Here is a 20000-nt window from a genome sequence, read left to right as displayed (position 1 = left end):
TTATGTTTATAATTTCTCAGAGTGAGCGTTCTTTTAGAAGTAACAACGAGACGTCTGGGACGTCAGAAGTGTAGAACGGGGACGCGGGGCTGCTGGTCCTGCTGTTTGAGTTAGTGTCGCAGGAGAGTTTACGGAGTGGCCCAATCTCTAAGCTTTATCGTAATTGTTTAGAAGCACTCTAGAGTGCAGATGGTTTCCCATTGGTCCCAGCATAAACATCCTCTCTCTTTTTTTCCTGCTTCTGATGTCACTAGTACTGCAAGATTTACAGATTGCAGATATTGGTCAGTTTTAAAGCATCTGCTCTTGCGTTTTAATCGGTCGGCAGCATTATTTTTCTTCATTTTGTTTTTCATCTGGAGTTTGAAGGAAAAAAGCCAAGCCTCTACACGCACAGTTGCCATATCTTTTGGATATTTTGATCATATTTATTTCTGGATAAATGGTTAGCCTGTTCACCGGGGCTCTTGGATCACGTTGCGTTTTTTGTTGTCAGCAGACCTGGTGTAAAACCTCATTCATAATGACTGTGCCATTCACTTGAAAACTCTTGGGCTGTTTTGTCCGCATCTGAAATAAAGTTCTTTGTTCATTCAGAGATTGGGTTTCGTTGTGTGTTGTTTATAGTCCGACAAGGGGGGAGGGGCAGGGTTGTGGAGTCTAAAATAACTCCTTCAGCTTGGCTGAGCCTACACTACTAACTTACTGTCCACTAACCGTAATGGTGACTCTAAAATGTTCAGTCATGTGTGAAATACAGTGTAGACTGGAAGTTGACTCCTGCCGATGACTTCCGTGACGTATAGGCCTACAGTATAATGCTTCCATTGTCTTGTGGATCTTGGCAAAGCTAATTCAGAGGTTGATTTTCATCCTTCCTGAGTTGAACAACAAGAAAATGGAAGTACAGTATTTTTTCAAGGTTGAAAAAACTACATGTCAAAATGAACTGTTGTATATAATTATTATTTGAAATATTATTTGAAATTCTAAAATAATGTGTGGCCAATAGCTGTTCATGTGTGATCAATAGCTGTGTATTAAAAAAAACAAAAAAAACAGGAATAATATATTATATAAACCTAAAAGTACTGTTTCAGTATGTCCCTATGAGGCAAACATGCTGTTTCTGCTGATAACTCTATTCACTGCCTCGGACCTATAATATGCTTCATATAATGTTATGATGAGCAGATAGAATATACATCAGTAGGCCTACAACATTTACCCCATTCTTCTGTGACGCACGCTATTAAAGTACTTCCAGTTATTTAGATGTTTAAATAATCGCCTTGTAGCAAAGTTTTACACCTTGATCAATAGGTATACATTGATGGTGATGGTGGAGAAGCATGTTGGGTATGGCTACTTCTATAACATGTGACACTAACGTGTAGGGGCAACCGCCAAAATATTACATCACTTATATTTCATCTCGTCTTGAATGAAGCATAGAGTCTAGAGCAAGTCTGGCTCTGGGACAGACGTCCCAAACCTCGGCGGCAGACACGTGGGCGTGGCAGGGTTTTTAAAAAGGGAGCAAGAGAGACGCATCCAAAAGCACGGAGCGCTTGTTACAATAAGCAACGCGCAATGATCTGGACTGTACTTCTACTCCTGAATGGCCTTCTCTTCTTCATCCTCCTGTCAAATCGGTCAAGGTAAATTCCAAGTCTTATTAACTGTCGCGTAAAGATTTATTATCTGCGTCTTTCGATAAAGTTTGTTATATTATAATTTCTAGCCCCTGCTTTTTGTTGTTGGAATCATTTTCATAATTTTGACAATATAACGCACGCAGACACGGTTAATTAAACATTATGTTTTTTGTTAAACTGTTTTGTTTAAAGTGTTTTGCTAAAATTATGTAGTTTTGCGCGTAGCCTAAATTAATTATCCAATGGGACATTTTGCGCACCAGGAATTCCTTACAAGCCCAATAGGCCCGCTGAAGTAAACTATTTATAATGTGTGATTTTGACTGTGCACCTCTTTAAAAAGAAAAATAAGAGACTTTTGCACTGTCTATGCTTGCGCCGGCGTGTACCCTAAAATAGGCTACAAGCATTTGGGAGTAGCCTACAGTCTGACTCAGTCTGACTCTCGTTTTTACTGTCCACCGTGACTGTGTGAAAGTGAAAAGTATTTAGGGTAGATGAAACAGCATCTGAAAGCAGGCCGGACGTTTGTCCCGCCACCCCAGACACTTTGTAAACTAGCAGAGGACATGACCTAATCCAATGACGCGTCCATGAGCAACATCTAAGTAAAATTCCAGGGGCCACCAACGGAAGTATCCTCGTTTCCACTTACGCAGCCCTTTCCCCTAAAAAAACACAGCGTAAACCCTGAGTCTATGTTGACAGAATGACATAGCCTATCCACCAAACGAACGACTAGGCCTACATGGTGGGAAAATTGTGGGTGTTTTACAAAGGGTAGACAACTTCTTTTCAAATCTCTCCCACTTTTTACAGGTCAAAGAGAGAGCCGCCATTGGATAAAGGTCTGATCCCATGGCTAGGACATGCTCTGGAATTTGGAAGAGATGCGGCGAAATTTTTAACTCGCATGAAGAAGAAACATGGGGATATTTTTACGGTAGGCAAAATAATTGAATTATTGAAGTGTCATTAGGCCACCAATATGCCTATTGAATGTAAACAAAATATTAATATTGTCACTAATAATACATTTTATGCAACAATTTTAGGTGTTCTATCCATGTGTTCTCAGCACCTCATTCTCTGCTTAGGTGCAGGTGACCCAAATGTATCATTGTAGAACAAACTTCTGTTGTCATTACTGGAGATGCAGTATGTTGCCCAGATTGTGAACATGTCACTTCTCCCCCCTGTACAGGTGCGTGTGGCTGGCCACTATGTCACCGTGCTGCTGGATCCAAACTCGTATGACACGGTCCTCCAGGACTCTGGCTCGCTGGACTTCTCCCGCTACGCCCAGGTGCTGATGGAGAGGATCTTCAAGCTGCGTCTGCCTGGCCACAATCCTGCTGTGGAGAAGGCCATCATGAAACAGTATGTCACAACTCTTGTTACTTAATTAGTTCTGTTTTTGTTTTTGTACCCCAGGTTGATTTTCTTTTTTGGCATGTAGGCCTGTATTCTGATAGGATAGGTGAGAGATGACAGGAAACGAGACTCGAACCCGGGTCTCATGGGCTAGGACACCCTTATGTGGACAGTCCCTACAAGACAAGTGTGTGAGAGAGACAGATAGAGATAGACACAGACAGAGAAGGTCGGATTTGGTAATGGTATGTCACCTTGTGGACACTTTTGTGCTTTTCTCCTTTTATTTGCCTTCTTTAGATTTGTTTGCCCTTAAATTTGGTCAGACAGAGAGAAAGAAGAGAAGGTTTAGACGGGATGACACGCCCTAACCTGTTTAACCCCCACTTTTTGTGTGCGTACACAGCATATGTTGCATGTTTTGTCAGCACTGTCCTTGTACTATTTAGGTATATGTTTTAGATATCATGTTATAGCTGTCATGTATCTTGTAGCTTATATGTAAGGACACCCCGTCTCAAACTGCAAAACCCGTTTAACTATGGGTACCAATAAGGTAAACTGAACTGACTGGAACTGAGCGGGACAGAAACAGAGTGGGTGGGACAGGGTTGGAGTGAGAAATAGCCTTGGGCTGGACTTGAGCCTGCATGGGCCCCCAAATTTACAGTCTGGACGCCTACGCAGTTCGCGTCAATGCCCTTTTTCCACTGGGCTTAGCTCTGACTTCACTTAACCACAGTTATCCTTGACAGAGACTCTGGTCTAAACATTTTGATCGACATTTGCCAATGGCCACACATTACATCTGCATGTCCGTGCATTGCCCCCATATCATTTCTTCTTTGAAGAAGTGCAATCGAGTCAGCCAATGGAAAGAGCGCTAGGGTTGGCTTAACGTTCTGAAAACATTCTGCTACATTTAACATTTTCTTCACTTTTTGAAGGCGTTTTATCTTTACACACATGACAAAAAGAGCAATGGTGAAAATCTTTGAACAAAAAAGAAAAAAAAGGCCTATTGGTCATGGCGGAAGTTGGCGAGTGCAGAGTGTTTCCCAGCAGTTGTAAATCCTCTGTTGAGAGTAGGCCATTAAGATGAGGACACCCCATAATAATATGAGAAGAGGACATCCTCACAGCTCCTTAGCCTGTCACATAAATCACCGCTTTTATTTAACTCTGTGCATGTGAGTGAGTGAGTGCATTGTGCGTTTTTGCTGTTTGTGTGTGGGTGTGCGTACAATACACGCGTGACATGTGACTGTGAGTGTGTGTTTTTACGTTGTTGTTTGGTGTGCGCAAAGGTGATCTCCGTAAAGGTATTAACCTGTTTCCCACCCCCCCTTTGTGTCTTCTTTTGTGTTGGCAGGTACTTCCAAGGGAAGAGCCTCTCTGGCCTCAACAGCAGCATGCGCCTCAACCTGCAGGCCCTGGTGACAGCGGAGACACTCCCCAACCAGCAGGACTGGAACAGCGGCGGCCTCTTTGACCTCTGCTACAGCCTTCTATTCAGGTACGTTACGTACGATGTGCTTCTCAAAGGACTTGTATTCAGGTGTGACAAACATGCTCAGGAGCGGATCTAGCCATTTTTTTGGGCCCAAGGCGAAATATCAACATGGGGTCTCAAAAGTCAAAAGTCACCAATTAGCATGGAAGGAGCGAGGGTGCTATTTTAGTGTTTTGTCTCATATACAAACTTCTTTGTGTGTTTATCGCAACTGGTGTGACAGTTGGGGGCCCTATGGAGGGGAGATTTGGCCGGGGCCCTAGGCAATTGCCTAGGTTTGCCTAATGTTAAGTCCGCCTCCGAACGTGCTAGTCTGCAGTCGTTTATTCAGGCGTGCAAGGTACGTGCTTCTCTGCATGCCTTTTAATTGCGTCAAAGCTGCTCAGTGTTTAAAGACAGCTAATTAACGTACCGGTACACAGTTCTTCTGTTTTTTTTTCCTTCAGTTAGTGTTTGTAAATAAAAGTGGCGCGAGCGTGGGGCGGTGGAATGTTGCTTTGACATGCATTCTAAGCCATGCTTAGCTTCTAAATGCGCCATGGGAAATCTGTGATGTCACCACCATGCCTGCTTTCAGAGCATGACATAGGCATAAAAGACAGATGCCGATTGTTAAACAGATATGTTTACTCATACATGCTTACTCTCTGACACATACACAGACACAGACACAGACACACACACACACACATACACACACACACACACACCTTGTGCAGGTTTTACACATGCTCGCATGCACAGGGGAAAAGGCTACATAAGCGGCACCGTTCATTCCCTTTCTGGTATCCCAGTTGATGTAAATAGTCATTTCCGAAGTGGTCCTCTTGTGTATATGTCGTATTAAGTGTTTAGTGATATAATTTGTAGTGTGTACGTTTTTTGTGTATATAGTAGGCAGTAATATTTTGTAGTGTATATGTTGGTCAGTACATAGCGTTGAGTGATGTATCTCACAGTGTACATGTTGTTGTGTATATAGCGTGATTAATTGACACTGACCCTGAGGTGGTGTTTAACTCAAAGGTAAAAACATCTGAAAAGTCAACTTTTGAAGTCAGAATGAGGCACAGGCATACTATGTGTGGGGGTGTACTGTAGTGTGCTTTAGGCAAGGCTGTGTTTAGGTCTGCAGATTCCAAGTCACAGACAACTTAAGTCTACTCAGGTCTCACGTCCTGCAAAAGTCGTCATGAAGACTGCATGGGACCAGAATGGGCAGGTGAAACCGGGTTCTCTTCTGGGAGATTTGCTTATGTGGTGTGATATGGCTGGTGCCAACTTCTAACGTCTGGTAGAAGATTTATTCATGTAAGATGCAGCCAAGTCTGTCACAGTGGAAACCTTGCCCATTCAAAGCAAATCTATGTAAACATTCACACCAGCCGTCTGCAAGAAGATGAGCCCATATTTAACACTAAATCTCTGAACAAACTTGTCAAACAGTTAAGTAAACATGTTGAATTGATCTTCGTGGAGCTTTAATTCAAGCTTGCTAAGAATGAACATGTCATTCTTGTGTGGCAATAAATGCAATAAAATCTGGACAATAAGTTGCTATCATTCCTCAAAGTCTGGATGTCCTTTTGAGTGTAAATATGCTATATATGTTGGAAGTTTCTTTGCAACGTGGTTAAAGAGCTGAGTCAAAGTAACCTTTTATCCCTTCGCCTCCACACAGAGCTGGGTACCTGACTCTATTCGGGGCCGAGTCCAACAACAATAGCCCAGACACACGGCACATCTACAAGGAGTACCGCAAGTTTGACGGCCTACTGACCAAAATGGCCAGGACCACCCTCAACTCAGGTTTGCTTGAATGTTTTTTTTTATGGTGAGGGGGGTTAAGTATTTTTGGGGGCTTTTTGGTCTTTATTATTACAGGACAGTGTGAGAGTAGACAGGAAATGATTGGGAGAGAGAGATGGGGCAGGGCCGGGAAATGACGCCAGCCGGACTCGAACCGGGGTCCCCGTGTTTTTTTTTTTCATTTATCTTTTATGTTTTTGTTTTCCCCATCTTGTATATATCTTTGTTTGTTATCTGTGTTCTGCACTGCCTGAAAGTGAACCATAGAAGCAAATGAAAGATTTAAGATAAAAGGGTAACCTCTCCTTTGGGTTTTTTCCATTTACGCTAGGCCTACACTGGTTTCCCATGTGCTATGTTCCTGAAACCTGAACAAAAGTGCATTTGAAACCAGCTGAAAGAGGTCTATGTAGCAGGCTGCCCTAAATTGCTTCAAGTAAGCTGTATGCGTTGGCTGTGACATTTTACACAATGCAGTTTCACAAACAAGAATTTCAGGCTCAAATTTCAATTGCAAGGCCTCTGTCAGGAGATGGCTTGTATCCTATGGTCTCTACAAAGGCCGAATATAGTGTTGACATTGTGGCCAGAGGATGCCATAGTAACGCCAATCATTGACATGTTTTTTCCATCAAACTTTTGTATTGATCAGCCTTTCATGACGAATGTCCCATCTGAGTCAATTTTATAGTGAAGAAATGCTGTCACTTAATTCAATTAAAGATGAATTACCACGGCCTATGTCAGACAACAGACTGCTTACTAACAGTTGGGTGTGTAGGAATTACAATGACATTAATATGGGAGGGTGGCCTTTACAGTTGAAAGTAAATAAACTTCAGACGGGGTGGCCCAAGGCACAATCCCACAACAGCCAGCCATGATGTCAATGGAGAAAGTGTTTTTGTTTTGCGTCGACACTAAACAGCTGCTGCCTTAGCAACCAGGGGCGGGGCTAATGGTCGCCTGTACAGGGGATAACGACCCGTTGTGGGTCCCTACACATGTCTTTGTTCATGTCCAACATCATGTTTAGAAGTAGTTCAGCAAGTAGTTCATTCCAACATCATGTTTTTATTTAGTTCAGCAAGGCCAAAATGGACCCTCCTGTTGCCTTGGTGCCCACTCCGTTCACTCTGCTTATGTTAGCAACCAGCATGCCCTCAGACAGACATGCCTGTTTTAACAAGAGTGTCATCCATTGCACAATAAACATACGTAGCAGTGAACCAAGCACAGCAGTTCTTCACGTGCACACTCTAGTTAGCACCCACCCCCCCTCTCTTCTTTATCTGTCTCTGTCTGTCTCTCTCTCTCTTTCTATCTCTCTCTCTTTAGTCTTTTGCAGTCCTTCTTGTACTGACTCATTCTTTCTCCAAGACGTTTACTGCTTTACTACATACTGGATCTGCTCTTACCTCATTGTGTTTGATCTGTCTACTCTAGGCAGCCAAATTACTCTTCGGACGTGTCTGTCTCACACCCTGGCTCCCCCCTCTATACCTTCCCTCCCCTCTGTCTCTTTCTTTTTCTCTGCACGTCTGTCTGCCTGCTTGTCTTTATTTTGCCAGGTGCATTGCTCAACCCACCATTCACTTTCTCCTCTTCTCCCATTCCACCCGCCCACTCCCAGCCCATTTCTCTATTTATCTATCAGCATATTTTCCGTTAAGGTGACGGATATCACCCGACAGTCACTCAGCCAGTCAGTCAGTCAGTCAGACAGCTTCTCACCACGTTGTTGTTCCTCGTCTGAACCTTTTTTTTCCACACTCGTTTGTTTTTTTTTCTTCCCTTGTTATCTGTTTTTCCTTTTTTTCCTGTTCATCCCTTTCTCTGAGGTGCTAATTGACACCTTGTGTTTTGGTGTGTTTGGCATCATGGGAATTTACTTTAAATGTTTTCTATCTCTCTTTTCATTAACCACATCCCTTTCGATGAGGAAGGAAGTCAACTGAAACATCATGTTAAGTCATGTTTGGTTTCGAGGTATTTTTATTGTAACAATTGTTGCAAGGTAGAGAGGCTTGCTTAGTCCCTTTACAGAAATGTGAAAAAAAATGTTCTGGTGGATGCTTTGGTTCAAGTCAAGATATTCGTTAGTCCAAAGTTAGTTGAAAAGAAAAAAAAAACTTTTCCTGAATGCCCTGAAGAGGGCCCAACTACCGCTACGCGAGGGCGATTTTAAAAAGTCCTTAGTGGACATGTCATTATAATAAAGACATTATAACTACACTTTTTGGAGTGCCTTGGTGAAGAAACATTTTCTTTTTTTTTTCAACTATTTTTATTATAATTTTCACTAATCCTCCCCCCCTCTCTTCTTCCATCACTCTCGAAAATGTTGGTGTTTAAGTGGTGCAGGGGAATAGCTAAATACTGTACAATGATCTAATTGTGGTTGGGCAGGAGACCAAGCTGACTCAATCTAATGGCAGTATTTTGTGGTGTGTGTGTGTGTGTGTTGGTTCTGCAGGAGAGAAGCGCGTGGCGGGGGACACTCGTGAGGCTCTGTGGGGGCTGCTGGCTGCGTCGGGGCGGGGGGAGAGCTCCAGCGCCTGGATACGCCACTACAGGCAGCACCTGCAGGACGGGGGAGCGGACAAGGACACTCTCACTAGAGCCATGCTGTTACAGCTGTGGGCCACACAGGTGAGTGTCCAACACACACACACACACACACACACACACACACACACACACACACACACACACACACACACACACACACACACACACACACACACACACACACACACACACACACACACACGCTAGAGCCATGCTGCTACAGCTGTGGGCCACACAGGTGTAAGCCTGTCACGATATACGATAAGTCAATAAATCGGACGATAACTTTTTACAAGAACGATCACTTTTCTGGCCCCGATAAGTAACGATAAGTTATTTGCGTTATGTTTTGTTTTCCCTCTCTCCCTTTCTCTATCGTAGCCGTAAGACTGATGGCTCGTTATAGGCCAACGCAGCGCAATGACGCTTAAATGTTGGTGTAATTTTAAGTTTCAGTGCAGTTCTGCTTGGAAAAAAGTGCATTGATCTGATCTACTTGCGTCTTTGAAATAGAACGCTGGTGTTCCCGCGCGTCGCTTATAAGCCTCGACAAAGAATCAGCGCTAGAGACTAGGAGCGCAATATTCTTCCAGTCTCAGTCAGCGCATCTGCAACGTTCCTCAGAGAGGGGAATGAACAGCTCCAACACGGAGGCAAATGTTCATTTTGAAACATGCGCAGCAACCCAATATCCACGACGAAGACGTGTTTGTGCAAACATGAAATAGTGGTGCCGTCGCGACAAACTTGCTCTGAGGCTGTTATTTTAAACCTCGCCGAGTTTTCACTATTATTTCAATGCGCCTCCTACCCCGACGTTCGTTATCTGTTCTTTTTGTGATTTTCGCTATATTTCTTGTTTATTTAGACCTAACAATGTGAGTAGGCAGTCCGCAAGCAAATCATGAAGATAAGATTCGTGGATTTAAATCTGTCACACCAGGAGAACGTGAACGGTTGAGCGCGCTACAGGGGAAACAGAGGCATGGCGACTCATAACTCATAAGAAACAATGTATGGGCGTTCATAAAGGACTTTAAAGAGCGCATAATTGCAACTTGTTCCAGTCGAGGGTATGAGAGAGAGAGAGAGAGAGAGAGAGAGAGAGAGAGAGAGAGAGAGAGAGAGAGAGAGAGAGAGAGAGATGGAACTTGTGCATCTGTTCATGCTCTTTTGCTTTTTGCTGATGTTGAAATGCCTTTAACAGGGCTGATTTGGGTTTTGACTGACAATTAGCTAGCAACAACGTGCATTTGTTTGAAATAAGCTGTCTAAGTAATAATTTGTGAATTAACAATACCCCACCAAGGTTATTTTACATCACACCATGGATAGGCCTATAAGCTATTCAGTGTGCTTGAGAAAGATAAATAACAGAAAATGTTAAAGAAAGACTTTAACTTACCTTAATAATAAATACAAAAAAGCCTATTTAGAGCCTATTGTGCTCCATGAGGATGTATTTAAAAACATATATATATATCCCCCGCCGTGATGCTTTAAAAATGTGAAGGGGTGTAGTCACATTTTTATTGCATTTTTACGTCATTATATTGTTTGAAACATTTCTTCTTGGAGCAGGCGTCAATCTTAATTATTTAAACCTCTGAGTCTGCTGGCTCAAATGTTACATTCAATGTTTCAAGAAGGAGGCCGCACCTTGCATAGCAGTGTTTTTTATTGCACATTATATTGTTTGAAAATGGCGAGAGAGACAATATTATCGATTATCGCAATAATTTCTTGTTATCGTTATCGTCTGGCAAAAATTGTTATCGTGACAGGCCTACACAGGTGAGTGTCCAACACACACACACACACACACACACACACACACACACACACACACACACACACACACACACACACACACACACACACACACACACACACTATAGAGCCATGCTGCTCCAGCTGTGGGCCACACACCCACACTCGCACCACGCACTCATGCACGCTCGCGCGCCCACACACTCACACACACATGAACACACGCATGCACTAGAGCTATGCTGCTACTGTACCCTATACGGTAGTTATGGGCTGCACAGGTGAAGACCTAAATACATTCTCTCTGTCTCTCTCACACACACACACACACACACACACACACACACACACACACACACACACACACACACACACACACACACACACACACACACACACACACACACACACACACACACACACACACTTATGTACACACACAGTATAAGTAGATGTGAAATTTTTGACTCTGTTTTATGAGCTTATTAACCAAGGGGTAATGCCTTAAGGGGTTTCCAAACATGCCAAGAGAGAAAAAAAAATCCATTTGGCTTACACTTGCTCACACACAAACACACACGCCCAGGGCACGGCTGGCCCACAGCCAGTTATAACATGTCGTCCAAGCACTCGCCCAAACAAGTGTTTTAAAGAGTGACACGATAATGGGAGAGCCTGATATGGGTTATCCCTTGTGTCGCCATAGCACACCAAAGGTGTCTATTGTCAGACACACGTACACACACGCACACACACGCACACACACGCACACACATGCACACACACGCACACACAGGCACAAATGCATGGAAGGAGTGGCACACAATGGGTTGATCAGATTGAGAAGGGAAATTCAATGGGTGTTGGGTGTTCCCCTTAAAGTGTCAGTCATTGTGAGATTCCATTGCTGAGTAGAACAGAGCAGAACCTTATCAGATGTTCCAGAACTCCCGTGGGCGGATCAGGCCCAATGCGGCTGGCACGAAAGTCTTAAAGCTTAAATTTTTTAAATTTCTATTTATCACAGAAAATCTTTTTGAAGGACTTTCGTGATTCATTTTTATGTTAAATTGTATTACAGAGTTTGACATAAAATCTGAGGAAAAATTGTTGTATTGGAAAGAGTATGTTATGAAATCACATGAAGGCATTGCATTTGTATGTCATTACATGACAAAATTGTCTGAAATTAAATACATAACGTCTAGGTTTTAGAGTTACTTTGATGGTTTGAGTGCACACTCTATAAGCTCAGTTTGTGCTGTTGCATCACCATATTGAGCACTTCCAGAATTCTCTTCGTACACAGTTGCATGCATGCACACAGGCTCACACATGCACTTACCATCTCAGCCACAAGAGAGCACCAAAGATTCATTGTTACAGCACTGTGTTGTGTATTGGAATCAAAGCAATTGGGCTACTATGAATCCTACCCTTTGCTTTCTTGTGAACAAAAAAATGCTCATTGTTTGTCATTCCATTAGAAAAATCTATAAAGTCCTAATGGGAAGAAACTACTGTTTTGCATGTTAAAGCAAATGCGAATGACCTCAGGTGCTCAAAGTACTCAAAGTTTAAGCTGTAGTTGAGATTTGAAAAGGCCAGTGTGATATCACTTTTCTTCAAATCTCTGCACGCCAGAAAACAAAGCCCTAATTGTCCCTTTCTGAAACACTTTCGTGGTAATCATCAGTTCTCCTCTATGTGTCATCTCATCTGAGTGATACGTATGTGTGCTTTTGCTCGGGGGCACTTTAAACTCTGAATAATGCACACTTCAATTGTACTCTTTGAAAAGACTCTTCACAGTCGTCGGCAGCCGGTATAGATTTACAACGGCCAGTCAGGCCTAATGTTTCCAGCGCTCAGATCCTCCTACTGTGCTGTGCTCCTCGCTACTCCCTGTCCTGTGACCTTGCAAAGACTGCTCTCTCTGGGGCTCTCCTTTTTTAGTCAGCCCCCCTCTCCACGCCTCCTCTCGTAAAGCTAAACACAACACGGTTGTATATTATGAGCATGGCCGAACGGCTGTGGTAAGGACGCGTAGGCACTAGGCACAGATAGTGCTCTATTAGCTCTTAGATGTATGACGTTCATTATGTCTTAAAGTTATATCAAATCTTCAGGTTTCTTTTGTTTCAGACATACAAAAGGGTTTTTTATATATATATGAAGAGCTCTTTTCCAAAACGCTATATTCACCATTTTCGACATTTTGCATTTTAATATTGGAATTGACTGTTAAGAGGTCCTATAATCTCTGTGTGAATTCTTGTCATCCAAATGTTTTGAGAACATAGCCTACTTTAAAACCTCTATAAAATTGCATTTTGTAATGCAATTCAATGGAATGCCCAATACAAAAAAGTCAATTTCCCAACAGTCTATAAAATGGATATATCTCATTTTGGAAAAGAGCTCTTCATATATATCTTTTACCTGACATGTTTCGACACTGAGACTTCCCTCTGATGAAGAAGGACGGATGTCTCACCGTCCAACATGTCAGGCAAAAAGATGTTAAAAACGTTTACATGTCTGAAACAAAAGACGCATGGAGATTCTATTTGTTCTCGTTGCTGCCTGCCTGGTCTTCTTTGAGTCACCCTATGGAATTTACAGGTGAACGTAACTGTACATCTCATCGCAAAACTTTTTTTCTAGACTCCCATGTTATTTATGCCATTTTAGTCATTTTAAAGTGAGTCTTCATGGAGAGAAGGAGCTGAGTATAAAGGTTCCGGTATGCTTGCTGCGAGCCGCAAATTACGCGCGTCTGCTTGCTGCAAGCCGCAAATTACGCGCGTCAGGACGCGCGGCCGATCGCACCCTTGCCTTAGAAGCACGCAAGCAATATGCACAATACTGGCGGTAACACCCAGGGGGCAGACACCAGCATTGCTATAAAGGTAATTGGAAAAAAGATTGTAATTAGAACAGAACATAAACATGGACTCCCTGGACGAGGAGGAGACGCTAATTCTACTCATCCTACATCTGCGTGCCAAGCGCAAAAAACCACCACGACGTCGTAGATGGAGCGTCAGGCCCCTCAACCAAAGCCGATGTGTAAATGGGGAATTCCAGTCTTTGGTGATACCGATGCGTCTGCTGAACGACGAGGAGAAACACCGGGAATATTGTCGCGTGACACCCGCTATCTTCGACAAGATCCTGTCACTCATATCCCCTCTGATCCAGCATGCCACCACACACACACACCCAGTGTCACCGGCGGAGAGGCTTGCTGTCACCTTGAGGTATATGGCCCATGGAATGAGCTTCAGTGCGCTAGCTGGGAGTTTCAAGTTGGGGAATTCGACTGTGAGTCGAATTGTGAGAGAGGTGTCCGCGCTTGGGAAGGAGAGTGTTGCATACCCATCCACAATGGAGCAATGGGGTGAGATTCAGCGGGAATTCCGGGACCTGTGGCAGTTCCCCAATTGCACCGGAGCCATGGACGGGAAGCACATCCGAATCAGGGCTCCAAAGAAAAGCGGGAGTGCCTTTTTCAATTTCAAAGGGTACTTCAGCTTCGTGCTGATGGCCGTGTGCGACGCGCACTACAGGTTTAGGGTAGTGGACATCGGTGCGTATGGCAGAGACAGTGATGGAGGTGTGCTGGCGCTGTCCGACTTCGGAAGTAAACTGCTGGGAGGGAAGCTGCCATTGCCACCTCCAGCACACTTACCTGGTAGCGATGTCATGTGTCCCCCTGTCTTCATCGCGGACGAGGCTTTCCCACTGAAAGAAAACCTCATGCGACCCTATCCTGGTGAGTAGCTTAGCCTAGGTTGGTTACTCATTTCCAGACTCGTTTAAAGTAGGACAAGTACTCTTACAAACGTTTATACAACAGTGGTTTTATTATTTTAGGCTTCACGGTCATAACAATGTAACAATAGCCCATTCGTGGTGTAGGCCTAATTATATGTGAGAGCTCTTCCACATTTTACAACTTCACTGTTTATTCCAACAACTGTCCCTCACAACTGCCAATCATCAGGCTACGTGGTGCGTTTATGTTGGGTAGCAGCACCCCCGTCCCCCACAAAGATGTGTCATCATTGAACTGTAGTTATATGTAAAGCATTGACCTGGCTATATCATTTGTACAAAACGGGAAACAGGGTAGTAACACCTGTCGATTCTATGTTTCTTGTATTTTTAGGTGCCAATCCACCCGAAGATGAGCTGACATACAATCTACAGCGCATCTACAACTACCGTCACTCTCGTGCCAGACGTGTGGTGGAAAACGCGTTTGGGATCCTGGCTGCCAGATGGAGAGTGTTCCGAAACTCTATGGAGTGCTCACTGGAAACTGCGGAGGCTGTGACGAGGGCCTGCATTGCACTTCATAATTATCTTTCCTCGGCTACTCCAACAGAACAGGCGAGATACATGCTCGCTCCAGGAGAATGGAGGGCGGTTGTGGCTGAAGACACCAACCTGCTCCGCGTAGGAAGCATGTCCGCAGACGGTGCCTGTCAGTCAGGATGCGAGGTGCGACAGCGTCTCGCCGAATATTTTCAGACCCCAGCTGGCAGGTTGTCTTTTCAGGACAATGTTCTCCAACGGGGAACAGTACCTCATGGAGGCCCTTAATTCACTGTCATTATTACTATTATTATTGTTGTTATTATTGTTATTACGATTATTTTTGTTGTTGTCGTTGGACAGCACATCAAAGGCATACGCCATAAATAGCCTACTTTGGTTCATCCAGTAATATTCACTGAAGTCACTGTAGATATTGAAGACTTTGCAATAAAGACGTTTATTTTACACCTTCATCAATCATTTATTTTCTGGTTTGCTTTAACATTTTAAAGGCCAAACAAATCATGGCCTCCAAGGCACAAGTTAATGAAATACAAAAACGATACAAAACACTGCAAAAATGCAAACATAAATAGATTTCAACGTCAACATAAATAATGAACTTCAAATGATATGTAGGCCTAGTGCAAACAACAGTATGTGCAAAAAGTGAGAAATAATAAACAGAATACAATAATAATAATAAAAAAAAATGAACCAGCTAATGCAGCTCATAGACCTGCATAAGCTGCTTCATTTCAGACATCAGCCTTCTCGCTGAGTCTTCAGGGAGATCCTGCAGGAAGCTGGCCACATATCTCCCAAAATCAGCATATAGGCTGTGGCCTGCCTGCCTTTCCTTTTTGATTTCCTCAAGCCTTTTAAAGAGGGCCGCCTCCACAGAGTCCATGTTGGTCTTCTGCTTTCTCTTCAGGCTTGGGAGTGAAGGGGTGCTCTGAGGTGCAGGGTGGGCAGGTGTGTGTGAGGATGTTGCCATGTGAGAGGTAGACGGAATGGCTTCTAATGAAAGCACATAACTGGTGACGTGGCTGGGGGACTGAGGTGGGTCGGTGCTGTTGGTAGGTGGGCCAGGTGGATCAGGGCTGTAGGCAGCTGGGTCTGGTGGATCAAGGCTGCATAGAGCTGCGCCCGGTGGATCAGGGCTGGAGGAAGCACCTGGTGGATCGGGGCAGGATGGAGGGCATGCCAGGTCATCATTGGACGTCTTGAACACACACACACACACACACACACACACACACACACACACACACACACACACACACACACACACACACACACACACACAGAATAGATGTTGTGAGGTTTATTATAGGCATCTGGTGTATTGTATAAACATAAGCATACATGCATTAAACAGTTCAAGTTCCAAGCACAGGTTGGTGCTGGTAAACGCAGTTGTCAATAGGTTAGCCTACTTCAAAAGTTTGTATAGCACTATATCATACAAGGCGAAACGCGTTGTTCGCTCAGAATAAACTAGCATAAAGTGAAGAGAGTGTTTGTTGCACCATTCAAAGACCTGTAGTTCCACATGCTTCATGTTTACATCAACATGCAAGTATGGCAGGTGGCATGCTTCACTCAGGTTTCTTGTTTAATCTTAAGGGCGCTGGCCCAAATAAAATACTTCGAATCAAAGGGTCGCACTTTGTATAAATTTGTTGTCTTTGTTTTTGAGCACAGGCGCGTTTCGGCGTGTGCCTTCCTCAGCAAGGTTGCACACCGAGGAAGGCACACGCTGGAACGCGTCTGTGCACAAAAATAAAGAAAACAAATTGATGCAAGGTGCGCACCCTTTTCTTTGATTCTACATCAACATTCAACACACACGAATGCTTACTGAATGCTTAATCGTTTTGTGTAGGCTATGTGCCACGTATGTAGGCCTATTTGTGCAGGCCTACTTATGTAGGCCCTATATACTTATTTGTGGGGCATGATGATTCATTTCACAATCCATATAGTGAATTATACATTCTCACCTGGCTGGGCATATTTGTAGTTGTGTTGCGGTGCGACACATAGTTTTGCAGCCAGCTCATTCGTGCCAACACCGCTGGGCAAAATACAGCGTCTGCGCCGCCCCCACTCCTCTTGCTTAAGTGCTTCCTCCTGACGCGCACGTAGCGGTCCCTTATACCTTTCCACTTCGTGCGGCAGGTGTTCGCGTCGACACCCAAGATGCGGCCTATCTGTCTCCAACTATTTTGGCACGCTCCTCTGTCAAAGTGCAACGGGGACGTGGTGTCATAGAGATGACTGTAATTTCGGACAAGCTCAACGAGCCGCTCTTCAAAAGTTGCCGCCATGTCGTTTTCACCGGAAAAAGTCGCGTGAAATTGCAGCTTTTTATACGATCGCCCCCAGCGATGTTGAATATATTGCACTGTGCGCACGTGTCTGGACGCGCGTCTATCGCGCGTACAATTGACATTAACTACGCGAGTTGACGCGTTCATGCACGAATCGGGGACGCGCACGCGTCTCCTGCAGCAAGCATACCGGCACCTTGAAGAGGGATGATATTGTGGGTAGGAAAGATGGCGGCAGCAGAGGCAGTGTCACTGCTCTTGTGTACATTTTGTAGTAGTTATTTACGTCTCTAGAGTGCTCACTATTTACTCGGAGGCCAAATAAACCCACTGTACTCGTGTCAACAGGAGAGTGGAGCTCTGGGAAGAGCACGTAAGGCTTGGGAGGCAGAATGCAATCGCTGCAGTCTACCACAGATGAGCTGTGTTTATTTTTTATCATACCATTTCATCTCCAGCAGTAGTTTGCTGAGGCGAAATGACTAAAATATTAGCACATTACAATAATCATCGTCAATAGTGTTAATCCTTGTAGAAGAGTTTGTGTACTTTGAGTACTGGGTTGATTTTATTTCCTGAATTAAAGGTCAGTGTCACTGCTGCATGTCTTCCTGGAAGTTTTTCCGTCAGGAACTGGACTTTAACTCTAACTAGACTATAAAACTAACTCTTTAACTGGACTTTAACAAAGGAGGGAAGTGAGTTCTAAATGACATGGTTGAGGTTAAATGACAGTGTATGAATCCAAAAGTTATGCTTCTTTCATTGATTCAACGAAGTGATTGCGACTGCTAACCATTAGGCCGTTACTTCTCCCCTTAAAGATCATGCAGTGAGCGAATGCTGCTGGTAGGTTATTTGAAGTACTCATGCTCATGTGCCAATCTGTTGCCAGGGTAACGTGGGACCTGCTGCATTCTGGCTGCTGGCCTTCCTGCTGACAACGCCACGGGCCATGAAGGCACTGAGGACCGAGTTCAACAGGGTCTCCCACCGCACACCCCAGGGGCCCACGCTGGACTCCAGCCAGCCAACACCTGTGTTCGGTAAGTCGAAATATCTGTCTGGCTCTATGTCTACATGATGAACATCTGTATCTGTGTATGCCTACTGTATGCCTACATCTTGAATCTGTGTCTGTAGCTAAGAAAATCTTTGTCTGAATAATTAAGATACAAATATAGTATACAGGGGGCAGATGCTTTTACAGTCAACAGATTTACAATTTCAACAGTTTATGATTTGGCATTCCCAAAAAGAAAGTACATATTCCACAAGTAAGACATTTAATGGTCTTTTACGCCTATATATGTACACAGTAGGCAGCATTATATTTTCAGGACATTATTTCTTTCTGTCCAACAGGAGGATACGACAAAAAAAAATCTTGTTAGAAAGAGTTTGCGTCTCCTTTTTTGTTGGTTTTGTCAGTAGCAGCCTTAATGAGCTTACCCATTAGAGAACAAGGTCACTGCAAAGGAGGTCTTAGACACTACAACAAGATAGTACAAGCAGCGATTTAGAGTCCTATTTTAACACAAATGAAGTCAGCATTAGCAATTCTAAAGTGGAATTCTTTTCATCCTCTGAACAGAATGAACACAGTAGAGAAAAATGTGGCACTATGGGTAGACTAAACCACTACTGCGTGTGCATGCACGTGTGTGTGTGCGTGCGTGCGTGTGAGCGAGCGTGCTGGCGTAGATACAGACGTGCGCACGTGCTTGTGCGGGTTTCTGTGGAGAGAAAGTGCAAGAGCCATCGAAAAACCTTCACTGTAGTGTTCGCCCGGTGAAATAACCAGTCCAGTGGCCTGATCTACTTCTTTCTGAAGTAGCCAGAGTGGCCAGAAATCATCTAAAGTGTGTCTTGTCACTGCACTTGCCTGCGTTGATACACAGAGACTCTCCCTGAGCACCAGTCCCAGTCACAGTAACTCAAACTCTCGCCCTCCCATCTCTGAGGACAAGCGCCCTTGAGAAGACCCTCTCTTCTGTCTGGGTCTTCCCACAAGTCATTTAAACTGTCGTCTGTCACAGCATTACTGTCCCATCAGTAACTCAAACCATGTCCTCTTCCATCCGCGCAGAGAAGTGCCCCTGAGAAGACCCTATGCTTTCTGGGGTCTAACAGCTAATATTTAAACTGTGTATATGTCTATCCCCCAATAGCTGAAACTCTGTCTTCCTCAACTGCTTACAGATAGACAGTGCCCTTGGCTTTGGAAGACTAGTGTTCCTGGGGACTAACGGCTAGAAGTCATTTAAACTCTAGTCTCTACTGCCCCTCCCAAACTCTTTTAGAAGTCAAGTGAGGTGTCCTAGCCTTGTTGGGATGAGAAACGCCCATTTGTGCCCGGTGTATCCAATAATTAATTACACTTAGAACTAACTAGTCAGTGGATACTGTTTGGTGAAATCCGCAAAAAATGGGCATTACCCGTTACTAGGACATTTTACTTTGAGAAATACCCTTCGTCTGTCACAGCATTACTCAAACTCTCTCCTTCATCTCCTCTGCTCTCCCCCACAGACAGCACCCTTGAAGAGACCCTGCGGCTCACTGCTGCCCCCTTCATCACGCGGGAGGTACTGCAGAACAAGACCCTGCGCCTGGCGGACGGGTGCGAGTATGACCTCCGAC

General features: G+C 44.1%; 2 protein-coding genes across 2 annotated transcripts in view; both read left to right on the top strand.

Annotated features, from left to right (window-relative positions):
• Positions 1–598, top strand: part of thumpd3 (THUMP domain containing 3) — a 36532-nt gene extending 35934 nt beyond the window's left edge. The window contains exon 10 of the mRNA XM_063215331.1: positions 1–598. This exon is cut by the window's left edge and continues 520 nt beyond it. The gene's annotated coding sequence lies outside the window, so the exon portion shown is untranslated.
• Positions 599–1462: 864 nt separating this feature from the next.
• The window catches only part of LOC134462353 (prostacyclin synthase-like), a 23280-nt gene continuing 4742 nt past the window's right edge, over positions 1463–20000 (top strand). Inside the window, exons 1-8 of the mRNA XM_063215332.1 lie at positions 1463–1661; positions 2478–2601; positions 2863–3038; positions 4405–4548; positions 6227–6354; positions 8831–9006; positions 18253–18403; positions 19890–20000. The exon at positions 19890–20000 is cut by the window's right edge and continues 71 nt beyond it. Coding sequence (XP_063071402.1) covers positions 1594–1661; positions 2478–2601; positions 2863–3038; positions 4405–4548; positions 6227–6354; positions 8831–9006; positions 18253–18403; positions 19890–20000 — 1078 coding nt within the window. The 5' untranslated portion in view covers positions 1463–1593. The remainder of the gene's footprint in view (positions 1662–2477; positions 2602–2862; positions 3039–4404; positions 4549–6226; positions 6355–8830; positions 9007–18252; positions 18404–19889) is intronic.

This window comes from Engraulis encrasicolus, chromosome 14 (assembly GCF_034702125.1).
Source record: "Engraulis encrasicolus isolate BLACKSEA-1 chromosome 14, IST_EnEncr_1.0, whole genome shotgun sequence".
Taxonomy (NCBI): Eukaryota; Metazoa; Chordata; class Actinopteri; order Clupeiformes; family Engraulidae; genus Engraulis; species Engraulis encrasicolus.
Note: the sequence above shows the minus strand (reverse complement) of the source record. Positions and strands in the feature narration are given on the sequence as shown.